Below are 21,492 nucleotides of genomic sequence, written 5' to 3' on the forward strand. Positions count from 1 at the left end.
AGGCATCGCCCACCGATACATACACACGGCCTTGCGGTCATAAAACTTTTGATTACGATTATTGTTCTCAGACTCGAAAATCAACCAATCAATATACTGTATTTGGTGTTTCAAGCACACATTTTTTACTGTGAGAACTGAGTAAAGTTTTATGACTGAAAGCCCAGGTGTCGCATGTGAAACAGAATATGCATATCATTCTTATACCTTAAATTCTAATTTGTTTTTGTCCTTTTTTTTGTCAAAACTTTTAGTTTAAAGTCTTTGCTGTTCGGTTTAGTGTGTCTCTACTTGTCTTTACAACTGTCTTGTTCGTGTATGGGTTACGTTTCCCATTTTAATTTCCATATTTAACACAGTGGGTTTGGTAACTTCTTTTATTAATAAAGATATCTTATTTATTTAAAAGTTTAAAAAAATGTTACTTATTATTACAAAAACTATGAACAATAGGCAGTGATATCAATTTCCAATATATGTGTAATATATGTGTAATCACGTTGTTTCCTTTAATGAATCCAATTCCTGCACATGTTCTACTTCTTGTGTTAGATTACTGAAAAAAATCAGAATATGGAATAAGAGGGTAGGAATGCCCTTTACCGTCAGGCGTCAAACGGTCATTTTCGACTACCGTTAGCGTCAAATTGGTTTAAATTTTATCGTGATTCGTCAGAAGTCTCAAATAATTAACCGTTACCGTTATTTTTGGAAAGAATTTAACGTGATTCGTCAAAATTAGTCAATTTTGTTATCGTCATATAGAAAGTGTACATTTTATCGCCATGCACCAAAAATTACCGTTAACGTCATTTGGCGAGATTTTTTACCGTTATTCGTCATGAGAGTTCTCCCATTACGACCCTCGAATAAATACTGCGCGGACTAAAGGTGAATATTTTGTTTTCATTTATTATTTCTGACGTTCTTTCTGTTCATGTATATCAATACTATCAGCTTTCTTTCAATTTCCTTCTTTTTTTCATTTGTCTTTTTGCATTACTTACTTTGAATGTATGTACCCATCTATGCATACAAACACATAATTAAAGTTAGAAACCCGTGTATTGAAATATCAGAAATGACTGTATTGCAAACATGACTACAGTCTTAATTAGAACTTATTGCTTCCTATTTGTCATGAATTTTAAAATGTGCAATCAATATGTTATAATTAAGAAAACGTTTTTTTTTTTTCAATTTCATTTACATTATACACAATGTTTCACTAAAAAGTACAAATGAACATACTTATTTAAAGTCTTTGCGTCTTTTACTGACTCTGGGAGCAGTGTTTTGACTGTTTCTGGTAAGGCTAAAGCAGCAAGAAGTCCCGCAAACAGTCCTACGGCTCCAAATATAATCAATGGTAAAGCTTTACCGAACTGTGTTGAAATAAATGAATCCTTTGAAATATAAATAAGATCAAGAATTAGTTTTTATTCCTTTCTTTGAATATTTATACACTAGTATGTTTTGGCTATCGCAATGCTGTTTTAATCTATTTATAAAATCGGTAAAGTACATACATTTGATAAACTGTTAACACAGAGATATGTGTCGTCTATTTGTTATTTTGATAATGCAAATGTTGAAATTAAGTAAGTTATGCAAATATTCAAAATGAATGAACCATGACTGAGGGTACAGGTCTAAAAAATCTCCATGGAAATGAGATGTGCTAATGCTAATTCAACTGCATACCAAATAACATTGACTTTCATAAGTCGTTCCGCTTAAACAAACCTAAACACAAACATTAACTTGTAAACTGTGTAAAAGTTAATGAACCATGATGAGGGGATGGGGCTATATAATCTCCATGGAAATGAAACTTTCAAATGCCAATACATTTGCATACCAAATATCATTAACTTAACATTAGTGGTTCATCTTGACCTGATGTAATCACAAACTAATAAATGTAAACTAAGCAAAAGATTGAAAGTCGATAGACCATGACTGAGATGTTAGGACCAAATATTCTCCATGGAAATGAGATGTGCTAATGCTTATACAACTGCATACCAATTATCATTGACCTACCACTAACGGTTCCCCTTAAACTGACCTAATCACAAACTAATACATGTAAACTAAGCAAAAGTTTCAAAGTCAATAGTTGTCTTATTGACACGCTTCTTACATCTTTTTATTACTACCTGTAACGTCTATGTTATATAGGCACTTACGTTTTAATATTGTATTTATATTGTGTCATGGATCAAACTTATTCGTTCAGTGTATGTTAACTTGTTTTTGTTTAAATGTCTTTTTGATCGAGTTAAGCCATTTCAATTGATATTTTATAGTGTGTCTTTTTATGTTATAATGTTACACTACTGTCTCTGGTTATGGTGAAGGTTGGTGCCTGTTAAAACGTTTAAACCCGCTGCATTTTTATGCACCTGTCCTAAGTCAGGAGCCTGTTGTTCAGTGGTTGTCGTTTGTTGGTGTAGTTCATAGGTGTTTCTTGTTTCTCGTATTATATATATATATGACCGTTGGTTTTCCTGTTTGAATTGTTTTACACTAGTCATTTTGGAGCAATTAATAGCTTGCTGTTCGGTGTGAGCCAAGGCTCCGTGTTGAAGGCCGTACTTTGACCTATAATTGTTTACTTTTTATACATTGTGACTTGGATGGAGAGTTGTCTCATAGGCACTCATACCACATCTTCTTATTTATATAAGCAAAGTTTCAAAGTCAACAGACCATGACTGAGAGGGCGTGGCCAAGTAATCTCCATGGATATGAGATATGCAAATGATAATACAACTGCATACCAAATATCATTGACTTATCACTAGTGGTTCACCGTAAACTAGACCTAATCACAAACTAATACATTGTTGCTGCCGCCTCCGCAGGAAATAGCATACCTATGTCTCGCTTTTTGACTCCATCAAGGCGGGACAAAAACCAAATATATCACGAAGAGATGAACTGCATGTGTCATTTAAAAGAAAATTGACATTCAGACCATTAATTGGTCATAGTAATATGCGTTGGATATTATGTGTAATTTATCTATTTTTGTAATCCCTGTTTTCTGTGCAATTTTTCATGACAATTATCAAAATAACTTTCATATTTTGAGACCAAATAGCCCTTACTGACTACACTTACATGTAATTTGTTCGATTTATTTTCACAGGATAATTTGTTTGCATGTATTTTTTTTTTAATTTAACGGTGTCTATCCATACATTTCCTATGTATACCTTATAGCCAAGTCGACGTAAAAAATACCAAATGTCACGGGATTAGAAAATATTGTCTTCTTAATTTCTAAGACAATTATAATTACATAATGACGAAGTAATACCTAAACACTTACCAATTCTCCTATATATGCTGAGGTAATCGATCCTATTCGACCTGACATGCTGCATAACCCAAGCGCTGATGCTCTCAATACAGTTGGAAATAATTCCGCCGTTATCAGATATGCAAAGAAGAAGGCAATGGTTGTAAAGAATTTCCCACCCATTGCTAAAGTAATTGTCAACCAACTAAGAGCTGTAATTATAAGTATGGTTTATAAAACATATTTTATAAGCAAACACACATTTTGTTGGATATGTATGCATACTCCTTGTACAATCTGTAAATGTGTAATATTGAATTTCATTAAAGTGTCGTCCACAGTTAATTTTCTTTTCTAGACTCGGTGAAATCGATTTCATGCAATTTTTATATTCAAGATTTTTCATTCATTAATTTATTTGTAATTACCGGTAGAACAGTACCCGTATCCAACTTGTCTCAATATCAAGTAGAATTGATAAACCTAATAAATAATCATCATAAAATGTTTTATCTACTTGACAAATCTTGAGCTTTTCGTGAATGTAACTGTAAGGGTATATGAATTATCGAATATTGTGGAAATGTTTTAGTTATTTCCGATTTGTATTTCCCCTTGTTTATCTGATGCTACCTGTCATAATCTTGCCGTTCATTTTTCATTTTCAATGAACTTTACACCTTTTGTTAAATTTTAGACTTTACAAAAAAAGTAAAATAACAAAAATACCGAACTCCAAGGAAAATTCAAATCCGAAAGTCCCTTATCAAATGGCAAAATCAAAATCTCAAACACATCAGGCGAATGGAAAACAACTGTCATATTCCAAGATGAAGAGAAGAATATAAATTTTGTTCATTTCACACTGTTCTTTCCACTCATTTCATTGAACATTTATGATTATGTCCGTATGCATCCTTTTCTAGTTCAGCGAATAGTACGGTACAATTGAAATGAGTCTTATCGATCATATATATGACAGAAAAATAATTTACAAATAATTTCTGAAATTAAAAACAATAACTTATTTATTGGTTCCGGAAACCCGAAGTTGACAAAACTTTTTTACTGGACTTAAACGCGTGCTTTAATGTTTACTTGATACTAACGTATGCAGTTAATTGTTAAAAATTTGAACTTTAATTTATATACAATTTTAAATTATTAATGTGCGACTTAGATTGTGATTACCCCCCATAATAGCTGTTATAGCAGGGTCGTCGAACCTCCCTGTAAGTGTCAACATATACTTACATTCAGATGCATAAAGAGACGTAAAAATAGTACAGAAACATGTCAGACCACCAATAACCATTGATGAACAGAAAAACACTTTTCGCCCAAATCTATCTGGACCCAATAAACAAAAGAAACATGCAACTGTTTCCACTGTACTGGATATCCCAAAATTGACGTAAATGTTTCCATCAAATTTTGCAACATTCATTGATATTCCATAATATGTCAAACTGAGTGCAAACCTGCAAAACAAAATAGAGAAGATTTCTTTCAAAGTATTAATACTTGTCACATGTGAGATTTTTGTCATAATGTTTTCCGTATATAAATATTTATCTGATCACTCTTGATTCAAACAAAAAATTCTCTGAAACTGACATATCTAGACACTTGATTTCTTGATTGACAACATATAAGTAAAGTTTGGAGGACATATTTTTTTTCAGCAAACAATCGGCATTCTCATGGGAACCAATTGTGCTCCTCTTCTTGCCGACTTGTTCCTTTATTTATATGCGGCTAACTTCATGCAGGAGCTTCAAAGGACGAATGGAATAAAGCTACCATTAACATTTAACTTCACGTTCAGCTATATAGGAGATGTCCTTTCACTTAATAATTCAAAGTTTGGTGACTATGTTGAACGAATCTATCCCATCAAGCTTAATTGATTGTTGGTTGCTTAACGTCCAGTGGCAAATATTCCATGTATGTTCAGAACGACCGTCAAACTTGAAATAACGGATACAGAGAAGTCTGCCTCATAGCTTGATTTACAACTAGAAATTGGCAATGAGGGTCGGGTGAGAACAATACTTTACGACAGAAGTGTTGATTTCAGCTTGCAAACTGTGAAGTGTCCTTTTCTATATATCAACTTTCCAGCAGCTCCTGCATATGCAGTATATATATCCCAGTTGATACGATATTCTTGAGTTTGCATATCCTGTCATGAATGCCTTGATAGAGGGTTGCTGCTTACAAGGGAGATATTGAACAATGATTTCCATGTGGTGAAGTTGAAATCATCCCTTCGAAAATTTTACGGACGCCACCACGAGTTGGTTGACGGTTTTGGAATATCTGTTTTCACAGATGACGACGGATATGTTCCAATTGTTGCAACTACAATCCCGTGTTCTTTTCCTTGAATGTGACCAACCGAATAAAACTTATCACCGGTGGTGTACTTACATGAGCAACAACTACAGATGCAACATGTGGAGCAGGATCTGATTACTCTTCCGGAAAACATGAGAACCCCCCCAGTTTTTGGTGGGGTTCGTGTTGCTCAGTCCTAAGTTTTATATATTGTGTACTGGTGTTTGTCTTTTCGTTGTTTCTCGTTTTTTTTTTTTTGCCATGGCATTGTTGAAATGTCACTATGCTATCTTTCGCCTCTTTCATCATATTTTTTGCCATGGCATTGTTGAAATGTCACTATGTTATCTTTCGCCTCGTTCATCATATTTTTTGCCATGGCATTGTTGAAATGTCACTATGTTATCTTTCGCCTCTTTCATCATATTTTTTTCATGGCATTGTTGAAATATCACTATGTTATCTTTTGCCTCTTTCATCATATTTTCCAACCGAAAAGGGAAAGAAAATATAATAAAGGAAAAATACATCTCTTTATTACTATATGATGCCTATATTATTGTGGTTATCAGCAATATTATTAGTTACATACTGCGATATCATTATAATATATTTATTGAAAACGTATCAGCATAAAAGAAAAGTAATATACTACTTTAAGCTATACATTTATTATTATACTTTTTTTCTTAAAACAAATGAAATCAATCGAATGAATAAATATATGTACATGAAGCCATTTCATATTGTTAACCAAACATGATTTGATTTACATATCAGATTTACACTATGAACATTAGTTTTCTTACCAGTTCAGTGCCACTATGCACAGTCGCATGCATAATATCTTCGATTTCATTAATGCTTTCACGAAGCTGAAAATTGATGCATTTTTCTCCTTATGGACAGTTATATCTTCAGACGAGAGGTTGATGTTTTCTCCATTAGTTTTGGCAATCTTTTGCAAAATCGCAATTGCTTCTTTTCGCTTTCCTTGACTCAACAGCCAACGAGGTGATTCAGAAATAAATCTATAAAAGTATTTGGACATTTCACTAAAGTGTGTTAATTTGATGATTTTAAAATCTGATGTTCATTTTTTCTTCCAATATTTTGCATGAATTAACTCTAACATTCAAGCATTCTAATTCCTACTTGTGCTCAAATAAAATTACAAACTTGAAAGGATGATGTTCGCTCATGCTAAGGTCCCTGTCTAGCTTGAAACATTGAAGTAGTAAATAATTGTTGGCCTTTTTTGTGATAGCTAGGTTTGTGCTTTTTTAGCTTGTTATAATTCAACTTTAACATATATAAAGTTAAACTTTTGAATTTCATTGAAAAATGAGGCCCGATAATGCCCTTATCGCACCCTGTCATCAACTTCGTCCGAAAAAAAGATTAAAAGATATAAATGTATGAATAATCTAATAAGTTAATTATTCTAGATTTCAAGAAACACTATTTCCAAGCATGATTAAACAATAACAATAACTAATGTAAATTGTTTTGAAAAATTATTTCGTCGGAACCTTCTCTGTTCAACATTACAGTCAAAAGTATCAATACAGTCCCTTTTATACAAGAAGTTTCATTGTAGTGCATATGAAATAAATATAAAGGTGTAAATGCTTTATGTTGTGGTGGTTTTTTTTTTTTTATTATTCTAATTCAAGTGAAACTAAATTTAACTGAAAATGCTTGTTATTGTATATTAAAAAGTCTCACAATTCACATGCTTGATTATCTAATTGTTATATGCAATATTTTATTAGTAACACCCATACATATGTTTATCCCTTCTTTAGTCAATGCCCAATTTTCCTTTAGAAATTACTTCTGACTTTTAATATGAATTTAATATTACCAAGCACATAGGCGTCTTTTCACAAAAGCATGTTTTATTTTTGGAATTGAATATAACCAAGCTCATAGATGTCTATCTCCAAAAGCATGTTTTATTTTCAGCATTAGAAAAATGACTGCTTGGAACATCAGACATTATTCTTACAACAAAATTATGATGTATCCACCAATAATTACACTGATAGCCAACATTAAATGTTCCCAATTGCGGATGAAAAATGCCAATAAAAGTAAAATGTAACAGCCAATACAGAATGTAAAATACACACAGAACGAGGCAAAAAGTCGGTGTTTAGGCCCAACGAGCTCTGTTGCTAAAACAATATGAAGATAAAAAGCATAAGAAGAAAATCTAAGTGTAAGATATCATAATTAATGTGAATGATGAAAAGGTACAGATTATTTCTTTATAATTATTAGAGACAAGTGTTTAGTGCCATATTATTCTCCTTTGGTCTTTGTTAGCCGTCTTAAAACTTTCGATACACGGTAAGTCGTTTGATCTGTAATTTTACCAATTTTGTCATATTCCCGATTGTGATATCTCAAACTGAGAGTGAATTCATACGACGGTAGATGCATGCATAGCAAGACATTCTAATTCGTTCGAAACAGCCGGTCTCGTTCCTTTTGGAGTTCATGCGATTCCTTCAGATTTAGTTTGCTACCTTGCCTTTTTATCTTCTTAACAGATTTATGAGATTTGAACACCGGTAATCTATTGTTGCCTAAATTAAGACAGTCTCCTTATTTAAAATGCAAAACAAAAACATCAATTAAAAAAAAGACTCTATTCTTACAACAAAACTATAATGTATCCACCAATAGGAACACCAATAGCCCACATTAGATGTTCCCAATTCCGGAAGAAGAATGCTAATAAAAGCAAAATGTAGTTGCCAAAACAGAACGAGAAATACACACAGAACGATACAAAAAGTCTGTGATCCGGCCCTACCATCTCTGTAGCTAAAAATAGAATAATACAAGGCCATACAGCATAAACCCTGAGTTCTCGGGCTCGTTGATTTTTTGCAAAATAAAACGGATCCTTGCAGCAGGTTTCTGTCAGGTTTTCTTTGGTACAACCTTAATTTTTACATATAAAGGACATATTCTAGCAGCTGATTGTTTTGTTCCGTTTGTCGTATTTTTTTTATAATCCTGAGGAGAAATACTAATGTACCTTTATTTATTCCATTCTCTCAAATTACGGGTAATGTACTAATGAAAATCAACAAAAAACGACAAAAATAAACGACTTAGCCAAAGCAAACACGAAAGCAAATCAAGCAAAACTGACCGTGGCTGATTTTGACTGTTCTTTTAACAATGTATGCAATCTGTTTTCGGTTTATATTGTCAATGCCCATGTTACATTGACTTTCCAAACTTTTGGGAACGCTAGTTAGTGTTCCTGACTAATTTTGATTTAAAAAAAAAGGTTCTTTAAAACAATATATTCAATATAATGGAACTTTATGCGACTATCATACGAGTGAGAGTTTTAGCTAGCTATAAAACCAGGTTTAATCCACCATTTTATACTTAAGGAAATGCCTGTACTAAGTCAGGAATATGGCAGATGTTTTCCATTCGTTTGATGTCCTTGAGCTTTTGATTTTGCCATTTGATAAGGGACTTTTCGATTTGAATTTTCCTTGGAGTTCGGTATTTTTGTTATTTTACTTTTTAGATAAATTATCAGTAAAATAAAAGTTCAGTAAATTACTCGTATTTATTTCAAAACCTTTTTACTGTAACTTGATCTTATGTTTATATATATATATTCTTCCTTCCTTTAAATTGGAATATATAATATCGATTCATGGTCGATATGAAAACAAATAGCTGTGCTGATATACAAAATAATAGTCTACAGTGAAACTATGCTCCGCTTAAATATGACTAAAATTAAGTTTGAACTTCTATCAAAGCTAGAAAATGTGGTTTATTGTATGTCAGAGTTATTGTAACATCTGGGCGGATATGTGCAAAATATAAACAGTTCGAATATACTTCCTTTAAATATGACCAACACAAGGAGAAAAATCTACTGAAGCTAAAAAACTTGATGTATTATATGTCAGATTTATTGTATCATTTGTGCGGATATGTGCAAATTTTGAATAGTTCGACTATGCTCCCTTTTGATATGCCTACAAATAAGGTTGAATAACTACTGAAGCTAGAAAATGTGATTAATTGTATCAACTGCGCGGATATGTGTTTTGTATATACTGTGCGGATATGTGTATTGTCTATACTGTGCTGTTATGTGTTTTGTATGTACTATGCGGATATGTGTATTGTATATACACCGCGGCTATGCTCTATTTGAATACCAGTATGAATGAATTTAACGAAGCTAGAAAATATGGTTTATTGTATGTCACAACTATTATAACTTATGGTAACTTACCTAGAACATAAGGAACTATGTAGTATATAACACTCCCAAAACCGTTGAAAAACTCAAAGATTGTCACTACGTCTAAGCTAGGAATCAAAGGTCTTACAGCCGTTGATATCAGTAAAAGAGCTATGCCAAGACCAAGTAAAGGTTTACGACCAAACCTATGAAAATAATCTACACATTTAGTTTACATGCAAACTGTTAACATTTCAATGTTGTGTTTTTGTTGTTCTCCTCTTATATTTGATGCGTTTCCCTCAGTTTTAGTTTGTAACCTGGATTTGTTTTTATCTCTATCGATTTATGAGTTTCGAACAACGGTATACTACTGTTGCCTTTATTTAACACACAGAAGCCACAATATAAAATTTAGCAACATTTAAAGTTTCAGAAAGTCATAGTGTTAATATTTACGACTGAAAAAAACTGGTTGTACAGTAAGGCAATTTTTTTGTTCTTGCTACATCAATAAAAATAAAACAGATGTAGATTGACTTTCTTTAGTGCAAACAAAAACGACTCCAAATTAAATCATAGTTTTATAATTCAAACGTTAATAACATTAACGGTTCCAATTTAACTGCACCAGGTGCGTTTTCCGACAACTAGTATCCCTTCAGTGATGACGGAGGCCAGAATAACAGAAAAACTAATTCAAACGTTGAAGAGCTGATAAAACTAAAAAGGACCAAAAGAAGGGCTAAACCCGGTCAAGGAATCATAGGCACACGTGACTGAGATGCATTCGTTAATTTATAATGATTTCCAAAATTTATAACAGCAAATGCCGTATGTGCATGCCAGTACGGCTAAACTTGATATCGTTAATGCATATTTAAACCATAAAATAAAAACGACTATTTATAATCATGGTCATTCGGTTACCGTTTTTAGCAGGTACCATGAGAAATTGCCAAATTCATCATCCACTGTCATGGATATGAAGGATGCCATTTTATTAGAAGGAAAAGTACTTTCAACAGTCATCTTACAGAAAAAATGACGAAAGGGCATAAAGATCACCACACCAAATACATTGAGTAAACACTGATTATTATAAATAAAAAGAACTGATATAAATGAATCGGAAGTAAAATGAAAAACATACCTAGCGAGTATCAGAGCTCGATTTGTTCATCATAACATTCTTTAACATGTTTAATCAACATTATACGGCTGAACTTTTCAAGTGTTTCAACAAACATATTTCTTTCATAATGCATGCTTAGGGTGTACTACCACCAAAAAACTCACAAGGTTTAATGTTAAAATAGTACAAACCAAATAATCCCTACCATTTTACAGTTTTAAAAACCCATCCCTGCATTCTATTGCCGACCGTATTTTCTGAGTCATAAACACATACATTGGCCGTTAAAGGTCACTGTCTTTTTTCATATGGTCTTAAAAAACACGAGTTCATCTTGTTACTAAACATTAAATGAAAGTAGAGATCATTGCCTAGTTTACTGCTGTTGAAAGTTATTTTTATACTAAATGGGATGTTGTGTGAAATTTTTACTGTAGTACTAAAAACGATTAAGTTTTGTTCAGGCAAATTATTTCTTTATATGGATCAAAGGTAAATTACGCACAATGATTTGGAAAAATGTACAATTACATAGAATAACAGGGGAAAACATTGATGATATTGCCCCTCAAACAATTCGAAGTGGAAAAACTCCATACTTACGTGTCCGACAGAAAACCAGTGAATAATGATCCAACAAGAAGACCAAGATAGTGACTCATTAAGAAATGAGCTCGGTAAAACTTTTTTTCACACACAACATCAAACTGAAAGCAAAACGATACGGTATGTATATATTTTTTTAATAAGAGATTTCCAATGAATTGACGATCCCCTGCGAAACCAACTTTATAAAGTAAACAACAGGTTCCCAAGAGCCTGAATCGCTCACCAGGTAAAAAGTATACCATTATATACCATGATATATTTTTTTCTTCGGTTCTTATTCATCCTTGGCTTTCAAATATTCGGCTTTAAGCGTTCCAGATGAAGGTAAATCCAGAAAATTTCTTCCGACGCATAACATTTATAAAGTGTTGTTTTAATTTTTTGCAATCAGTTATGGTTGCTTATTTGTGGAATTTGTTTATGTCATGTATTGATGATCATTTGTACTGTTTATATATATCTATTAATGTTTTGACATAATAAAAAAAAAGTCAATTAATGGCAATGAATCCTATACCTAGTGTGGCAATTTGGCAATGTTGACTTACTTGTAGATCTTATTTTGCTGATATTTTTTTGTTTTTTAAAGTTTTGTAAAGGTACGCGTTATGTACAGTCCTAATCAGTCACTTGACTATTCTAACAAAAATGGTTTTATCTAAGCAATTTTGCCCTTTCCCTTTTCATTTTGTCTTGATAAACTCCTTGATTGATGTCATCACAAAAGAGTTCCGTTTTGGAAAGAAGTAAACATTTTTCAGTAAAAGTAACAGGACATAATTGGTAGTAAATATCTCTGTTCGTTATTTTTTAAAAACTATATATATAAAGTTATTTATTTTAAAATTAAGATATTACTGTATAGATATAACAGTCAGTTTTGAATCACAAACAAACAGTTTTATCCATCGGCCTTCAATTGATTAAACCAATAATTAAAATTGAAAAATTGCAAATTTAAAAGGAAATTTCAAAGACGTTGTTGTCTTTACAATTGTAGTATAGAATAGAACAGAATATGCTGTGTTCCCAAGAAAGTGTTATTCATAGAATTTAATTGTAATGGAAAATCTCTAGTATAAAAATATAAAACCAATGCAATCTGAAGCGAATTTAAGAATTTCACAAAAAACAGGAATGAGTTTTCACAGACCGCTCCCGTCGGGTATTATACGTTGTATAAAATTTGAGCTTAAACACAAAAATATCAATCGATTAGCCTGACAATTTAAGCTTCAGTATTGTTCTGCATATTTTTGTGCGATTGAAAATCATGATAGATATAGAAATGTCAGTCAAGGGGACACAACAAAATGAAATGTCTTTGGAGCATATTATAAGATGAAAAAAAAACACTTTGAATATCTTTACGGCTCACTGACACATTTACACCACTGTCTTCCTCCGATTCAGCAACCCTGCAACAATTTTTTATTTCCATTATATTTTTATGTAGACTTGATTACTGTCTTTTCTTTTTCTTTCATTTTCTAGGCTTATGCTACATATTGACGATTAACAAGATAGTATATCTACTTTACCTTAGATATGATGGTTTCTACAAATACACTATGGTCATATACCCAGCTGCTACATTTAGTTTCAGATCCATTTATCATCATTGAACATTTCGTTACATTATACTCGTGATCAGTAACTATTACAGATGTATTTTCAAAGTATATTTGTTTGTGTAGAGATTCGTTTCCTTCCTGATCATGGGGCGGTCGGCATCTGTGTAAAAAAGGTAATTCTAAGCAACACACATATATAAATTTAAATTGGTGAACAACTAAGATCAATTACAATAACTACTTTTCAAACTGTTTGGACAAGACACTTTATTCGACATTTCCAAACTAAAAGACTATCAAAGGATACATTTAGGGGCCAGCTGAAGGACGCCTCCGGGTGCGGGAGTTTCTCGCTGCATTGAAGACCCATTGGTGGACTTCGGTTGTTGTCTGCTCTATGGTCGGGTTGTTGTCTCTTTGACACATTCCCCATTTCCATTCTCAATTTTATATGTTATCCAATAATTACTGGGAAACTTAGTACTATGGTTGTAAAGTTGAATTCGGAAGTCAATCTTGTCATCAGTATTTTACTGATGTTCAAATCTCATAAAAAAAATCAAGGTAACAAACAAAAACTGAGGGAATTGCAATAAACAAAGACGTTTAAACTGGCGACGCACACGGTTTTGTTTCTTTTCGAATTTAACTCCAAAAGGAACAAAACCGGGTGCGTCGCTGGTGTTTTTTTTCGAATTTAACTCCAAAAGGAACAAAACCGGGTGCGTCGCTGGTATTAGCGTCTCCTGCAATACATGCATCACCCGCCATGCGAATTCACACTCATTTAAAATGCTACAATAAGGTATAGGGTACACTTTGTAAACCTACAGATCAGACATTTATTTTAGGATCTAAAAATCTAAGACCGCAATATATGTCGCTAATGCGTTAAGACACAGACACATCATATCGGTCAACCAATTCGTGATGGTAAAACGGTAAGAAGTTTAAAAGAATACCCTGTTGTATAAAAATCAGAAATAACGCTGCCTAACTGGTGTATCACGGAGTAGCAACACTACGAGTACCAAATAATATTTTTGTAGAAAAAATAGTTTTCTACTCCATGATACACCAGTTACTTGTACTCTAGTTCGTAAATGAACGTATTAGAGAAACAATTATCAATTTGGTAAAAGAGCGAGTTCTATCAAATGTTATCAATATTTTGGTTTGGTTTTTATTAATATTGGTAAATATAATAAAACTAAAACGTCTACTGAAAAAAGACAAGGCCAGTTTCACATTTTATACAAATATCTAGTCAGTCTCACCTTCTTTAAAGACTTAACTGCTCATTTTTTTAACATACAATAAAGCCAATCGTTTTGTATAGTTGTTAGGACTGGAGTATGCTACATCTGACTCCCAAAAGAAAATAGTTTACTATTTTAGATATAGAAAATAGGATCAATAAGAAAAAACAATAAATGGAAAATTCTGTAAAAACATTCTTTGTGTAACATAATATTGTACAAATATTGGTATCCATTATAAGTTCGGATGACACCTTGTATATCGATATTATCACCCCGGCGTTATTGTATTGGCATAACCTTGAGAATTCGCCTTTCGTACCTTCTTCATAATGCTTACAAGTGACAAGTGACCTTCAGGTCTCTAAAATTTCGAGTAAATACTACTTTAAAATATTGTAAAATGATGCATTTAACAAGATTTTTCAACAATGCAATGCAGTGTTCAGCCAATCATGACGAAACTTATTTTAGTTTCTTACATCCACTGTTATTTGGTTTCTGGTTGATATCTGCCCACTGGCAATCATACCACATTTCAATATTTTTTTATAACGACGAGCATTGCAAATTCCAGATACATTTAAGATTCCAGTCAATTCGTTGAATTTGAATTATCTTGGCATGAAAAAATCGAGATTATCACTTTATGCCAACTACCTGCAGATTAGTAACCAAAGTCTCTGTATAGAGCGAGGTCAATATGAAAGCAACTTAATTTAAGCCCCGATTCCTTTTTCCGGATTTTAGGTCCTTTTTGGTTTGATAGGTTCTTCGACGTATGTATAAGTTGCGGTTTTTATTTTGGTCTCGAACATTACTGAAGAGACTGGGTTTGTACAAACATGAGCAACACGACGGGTGCCACATGTGGAGCAGGATCTGCTTACCCTTCCGGAGTACATGAGATCACCCCCAGTTTTTGGTGGGGTTCATGTTGCTCAGTCTTTAGTTATCTATGTTGTGTTTTGTGAACTATTGTTTGTCTGTTGGTCTTTTTCTTTTTTAGCCATGGCGTTGTCAGTTTATTTTCGACTTATGAGTTTGAATGTCCCTTTGGTATCTTTTGTCTCTCTTTTATTGTCGAAGTGCGCATCTAGTGTAGTAAAATTGGTACCGATGTTATTTAAGCTGATGTGCGTTAAAGATAAACTCATCATAGATGCCAGGATTAAAATTTTATACGCCAGACGAGCGTTTCGTCTACAAAAAAACTCATCAGTGACGCTCGAATCAAATATGTTAAAAAGGCCAAATAAAGTACGAAATTGAAGAGCATTGGGGACCCAAAATGACGAAAGGTTTGGCAAATACACCTAAGGTAATATATTCCTGGGGTAGAAAATGCACTAGGATATATAATTGCTCACTGAAGATATTTATTCGGCGAACAGGAAGTAGAACATAGAAGTAACTGAAACCAATCATACGCTTAGTGCCATAAATTAAGAAAGTTATGACTTGCAGATTCCAGTGGAGGATCCAGAAATTTTCATAAGGGCGGTGGGCCCACTGACTGCCTAAGAGGGGGCCCCCTTTAGTCATGCTTCAGTGATTCCCTATATAATCAACCAAATTTTTCCCAGAGGCTTTACCCAAAAAGATCTTTGAATAATATTTCCATCCTTGAATAAGAGAGATATTGTAGCAAACTTTATTTTGGGAATGGCCTTAGTTGATATCTAAATATTATGACAAGATCTCAAACTGAGCCTCTTGTGTCAGTAGTTTTACATTAATAACGAGGAGTTTTAACCCTTATGCTGACACATAATGACTTATGAAAAATTCAAATCAAGGAACCAACAATTAAAGTTTCTCCTTTATTAAGATTAAATCAGCGTTATCTCTCTTTATACAGCTGACTGACTTCAACTCTAATAATGTAAAGATGTGTGTGGATCAGTGTTATTTTTATTCTTTTTCGTTACGAGCTCTTTGATTAAGTTATAGTTAAAATATATGCAATGAATTAACATACCGGTGAAATAAACTGAAATAATTGGTCACATCTATAATTGTTGCGGTAGAATTGTAAATCATATTTATACTTCACAAGGAGCTTGGGGTTATTAAGATTACTACCTTCAGATTAGTAACCAAAGTCTCTGTATAGAGCGAGGTCAATATGAAAGAAAGTTAATTTAAGCCCTGATTCGTTTTTCCGGATTTAGCTATATTTTAGGTCCTTTTTGGTTTGATAAGTTCTTCAGATTAGTAATCAAAGTCTCTGCATAGAGCAAGCTAGGTCAATATGAAAGAAACTTAATTTAAGCCCTGATTCCTTTTTCCGGATTTAGCTATATCTTATGTCCTTTTTGGTTAGATAAGTTCTTCGACGTATGTATAAGTTACGGTTATAAATAGTTGAAGGTCATGAAACAAGTAATATTGGTAGTAATAAAATTAAATGTTTTATTTGTGTTTTAAAAAAAAAATATTTAGACGGTCAACATCACTATATATATACATATACATATGTTTTTATATAATAAATGTAACATTAACACACTATCTGGAGTTATTCTTATTATATTTCATGTAGGTTCACGCAATATTTCGCTGACAAAGTGGCTTCACCAAGCGCGTGCAGTTATCCAGGTGAAATTGGATTCTGATAGGAAATTTTTTAGCTTATCGTACAGCTCGTACAAATAGATCTAATCGCGCTGTGTAAACTGTATGACGTCAAAGACTTATTCGTTTGTGATTTTATTATAAAACTGTTTCTCGTCTCTTTCATTTAGTCCATCAGGTTAATGAGTACATAGCTGATGTATCCAAAATCTCTTTTTTTCTGTTTTCTATCTTGTGTGTTCCAATTTTGATTATCTTCTATAATTCGAAAGGGAATATTTTCATAAGAATGCCCTGTTCTTAAGAGGTATCTCGTGATTGAGCATTTTTTCCTTTGGTATAAAATGACCGATTGATTATTGAATCCGATGTTAAATTATGTTTCTGCTTTGCCAACATATTGCAGCTTGCAAGTAAGAACATTTAAATACATAATTTCGTTTAACAGTTGGATCTTGTTTGGGCGCTGTATTGCTTCTTTGTAACTGTGCTGATGAATTTGTGTTCATTGTTGGCGGCTTTACCGCATTTATAATTGCTTCTTCCGCAAAGTTTGACACCCTCGATTTTCGAGGTATTTTTTTAGTCTTTGGTCCTTGAAGGAAGGCGATAACAGGAGGTGATGGAACCCTTCTTTTAAGACAGAGTCATTTTAATAAGTCTCCATTGCTTGCGGGCAATAGATGAAAGAATTATCAGATCGGGGTGAAAGGTAACAAAAAACGGAATTTTATTTGTAGAATATCTTGTATTCTAGAAGGATCTTTCTGTCTTTTTTCTTGAGCTTTATTTTGAGCGTGATTTTTTTGTTCTTGTTCCCTCATGACTTAACTTGATTCTTTATTCGTCCCAAACGGTAGTTAAGTTTTGATTCCGAGAAGAAAATTCGCTTGGGTCTGATGGCTTGACTGTACGGAAAGCTCCGGTTGCAGTGTTTCGTGTGGGAACCATTAGGAGAGAGAAATTGGTAGTTGTTAATTTTCTTTGTGTGATTATAAGTTGTCATGACTCTGTTTTTAACCGGGTTTTCCGACGGATATCTGGTTATTGATTTTTGTATGTACGGCAGATGGGCGGACGGGCGGTTCCAGCTGATTCCGTGCTTTCACTGATGAACATTTTAACCGATGTGTTCCAAATTGTAATATCCTGCTACTGATTGTAAAATGGAGATCAAGCTCTATATTGACGATTTTTCTTTTGTCGTTCTGGAGTTATGTTCCTTGATCAATTGGGAAATGGCACTTAATTTCGTTTCCGTGCAATGAAGTAAACCCGTTCAGCTGATGCTCTTTAAATTTTAACATGTTTCTATTGATTACAAAATTGAGGTCAAGTTCGAAATTGCCGATTATCGTTTTAGTCTCTCAGGAGTTATGATTCTTGATCGATTAGAAATTCTCACTTTATGTCGTTTCCGTGCAATAACTTGAGAACCGTTCAACAAATGCTTTTCAAATTATAATGTTTCACTGTTACAAAATTGAGGTCAAATTAGATATTCGGACGCTTTTTACTTTTGTCGTTCAGAAATTATGGTCATTGTTTGTTTGGAAAACGGCACTGTTTCGGTTACTTTCACACTACAGATGACCCAATATGCTGTCCATTTGACAGCTCATTTCTTGTATAAAACTATGATTGTGTCGAGAAACACAATTTTCTCGTTCAAAAATGCAGATGTAAATTTTATTTAGACCATTCATATGTAAACAAGAATCATACATACAATATTCTGAAGTTCATATATACAGTAGGAAATATTGTGAAAAAAAAATAAAACAGCTGATGAAACGAACTTGTCTACATGTATATCTAATAAATGAGGGTCTGGGTGGGGGTCTTCATTTCTATATTCTTTGTTTTTTTCATGTCAAGGCTGGGTACTGACATAAATTAAAATATAATGTTGTCAATAAATTCAAGATCATGAAATATTGTTATTGTACTACTTAACAGATTCATCTGGCAAAGTTAATCCATCGTTTTGTTAAAGCCCTTTGGTTTATATGATTGCAAGTTTATTTCGTATTTTAGGCTTTCCAAACATTTTATCTCGAACATACCTGACGAAGTTTTCAGGAAATTTCGTGCAAATTGCAATCGCTAGCATGCAGTTTTTTATTCTCACCTGTGATCATGCTCTCCAAATGTAAAATTCATAGCAAATGTTGTCAATGCATTAAATATGGGTGCTATAGAGAGTAGGACGATGATGATCTTTTGATATTTACCAAATCCACCAATTTTGTTTACAATTGCGTCGTATTCCATGTTTCTGAATATATTCACCTAAAATACAAAATATTTGAGATTCAGTGTACCTAGCGTAGGCTAAGTAATAAGCAGATAGTTACACTCTTTAGTCGATGTTATGGTCTTACTGAATTGCTATCTCGAGATTACTTTTTATAATGAGTAGAACTACTACAAAATATGAAACTATATTTCTTGTTCTATTTTTTGCTTTGTAATATATTTTATACCTATTTTCATAAAATCGACCTCATTACACTACACACTTAATAATGTTATAATATCCTATATTGCTCACATTTTATTTTATTTCCAAGTTTGTGTATTGTGTATATTCACTGAAAACTCTTTTAATCTGTTTTATAATAATTATTGTACTATGATGTTTATGTATCTTGCCTGACAAGAGCTTATGATATATATGTATTGTTGTCTCTTTGACACATTCCCCATTTCCATTCTCAATTTTATATACCTTGTTATTTTGCTAAAGCAATAGTGTTGCTGATGCAGTAAAGATTCATTCATTTAAATAAAAAATGTCTATTAAGGTGGTACCCAACACCTTGACTAATATTAATTTGGCTCGTTTAATTTTCATAAAATTTTGACAAAATGTTTACTTTAACCCTTTGACAAAAATATAAAAATTTCAAAAAATTTGAACCAACCACTTTATCAGAAAAAATTCATTGGTTATATAGCAGTTTGACAAACACTAATTTTGATCATTGAGAAGCTTAATATTTCCTTAACAATACAACGTAATTAAAACGTTTAGCTGATTTTTACAGAGTTATCTCCCTGTAGTGTTAGGTACCACCTTAAATGTCTATTTAGTATATCTTGATGAGGTTGATCTTAACTGAAACTTCGACTTATTCTTGTGAAGTCTACAATACTTTTCATGCTTTTCAGTTTTATGAATAGAATAAAACAAGTTGTAAAAAATATGGTTCTTTTTCTAATTGATTTTACTTATTACTACATGTATATAAACGTTGTCACTTAAGGTTCATGTAGACCCTTTGGCTGAAAAGGCTCGTTTTCGCCTCAAAATTTACTCTGAGTACAGACAAACCTGTGCATCTGGAAAAGTTTTAAGGTATAGCATGCCCTAGATAAATAAAATTCAAATGAATTGCATGTTTTAGAAAATTTAAAATTTAACTGGATTTTGCAGTGCACTTTTTTTTCGTTCCATTCAGAAGACGATAAAATTACCAACAGTTGAACTTCACTTGATATGGTCCACACAGGACGGTACACAGTTTAAATTACCAATTATTGTCAGGTATCTATTGTCCATCTATTGTTCATGTCAATCAATACAGTTCACTTCAATTATTACCTGTGGGGGGAGTTCTCAAACCTCTTTCCCAACTTAATTTATTTTAGCACTTTCTTGAGGAATGAAAAAAAGTGCACTGCAAAATCCTGTCAAGTTTTTAATTTTCTAAAACATAAAATATATTTGAATTTTATTTATCTAAGGCATGCTATGGCTTAAAAAAATTCCAGATACACAGGTTTCGGTGTACTCAGAGTAAATGTTGAGGTGAAATTGCAGCTATTTTAGGCAAAGGGTCCACATGAACCTTAAAGTTACTCTAGCTTTAAAATGAAAAAAAAAATTATAATGACTTCTACGGAAGTGAATAAAATGATGTGCACAAACGGCTCGCTTTTTTCAGTCCAAACGTAAGCATTCAAATATAGAAATATTCACATACCTTATACAATATCTCTGTAACTACCTGTTTACGGAATTATATGTGAAAGCAAATGTTTTACACGTTTAACTTTTATTTAACTGATCGTCTTATGTCCTATAATGGTCTAACAACCTCTGAGGTGTGCTCAGTTTGTAAAGATTTCAAGCGAAAAGATAGATAACATTGTCAAATGTTCAATAATATCTGGCGGCTTTGTTAAAATATTAGACTCATTTTCAAACGCCACAGGAAATAATATATGAAGCTTGTTTTTGTTGTATTAGCTTTTTCACTCCACTACACGCATCCAACAAACCGGTACAAACTTGTACAAACCAGAGATCGATCGATATGAACATACAAAGCATTTATTTTAAAAGGGTGTATGTTTACAAATGAAAAAAATAATTAACAATCGCTTTTATTTAGAGGACATTGCTACTGGCAAAGGGTAATGTTACTGTCGTCGTCCGTAAACTT

At 32.7% G+C, this 21,492-nt stretch overlaps 1 protein-coding gene across 3 annotated transcripts; it reads right to left on the minus strand.

The window, feature by feature from the left end:
• Positions 1-363: 363 nt before the first annotated feature.
• On the minus strand, positions 364-21,272 carry LOC127729207 (organic cation transporter protein-like). 3 transcript variants are annotated; one of them, XM_052236914.1, is made up of 11 exons: positions 21,031-21,269; positions 19,173-19,333; positions 13,173-13,365; positions 11,626-11,729; positions 9,939-10,093; positions 7,662-7,830; positions 6,460-6,681; positions 4,565-4,791; positions 3,341-3,522; positions 1,252-1,406; positions 364-556 (listed from the first exon to the last, which is right to left on the minus strand). In XM_052236914.1, the coding sequence occupies exons 2-11, from the start codon at positions 19,313-19,315 to the stop codon at positions 496-498; spliced, it is 1,611 nt and encodes a 536-aa protein (XP_052092874.1). In that variant the 5' UTR covers positions 19,316-19,333; positions 21,031-21,269; the 3' UTR covers positions 364-495. The 3 variants fall into 3 exon arrangements, with proteins under 3 accessions (XP_052092874.1, XP_052092875.1, XP_052092876.1); XM_052236915.1 differs by lacking the exons at positions 7,662-7,830; positions 11,626-11,729; positions 13,173-13,365; positions 19,173-19,333; positions 21,031-21,269 and having other exon boundaries at positions 9,939-10,061; XM_052236916.1 differs by lacking the exons at positions 364-556; positions 1,252-1,406; positions 3,341-3,522; positions 4,565-4,791; positions 7,662-7,830 and having other exon boundaries at positions 6,458-6,681; positions 21,031-21,272.
• Positions 21,273-21,492: the final 220 nt, after the last annotated feature.

Source organism: Mytilus californianus, unplaced genomic scaffold (genome assembly GCF_021869535.1).
Source record: "Mytilus californianus isolate M0D057914Y unplaced genomic scaffold, xbMytCali1.0.p SCAF_2, whole genome shotgun sequence".
In the NCBI taxonomy this organism is placed as follows: Eukaryota; Metazoa; Mollusca; class Bivalvia; order Mytilida; family Mytilidae; genus Mytilus; species Mytilus californianus.

Coding starts and splice junctions, on each gene's coding strand:
- LOC127729207 (XM_052236914.1), bottom strand. CDS start 19,315: ATGGAATACGACGCAATTGTAAACAAAATTGGTGGATTTGGTAAATAT. Junction 11,730..13,172: donor TAGAAACCATCATATCTAAG/GTAAAGTAGATA, acceptor TTTTGCTTTCAG/TTTGATGTTGTGTGTGAAAA. Junction 10,094..11,625: donor ACTGGTTTTCTGTCGGACAC/GTAAGTATGGAG, acceptor TTATTTTCATAG/GTTTGGTCGTAAACCTTTAC.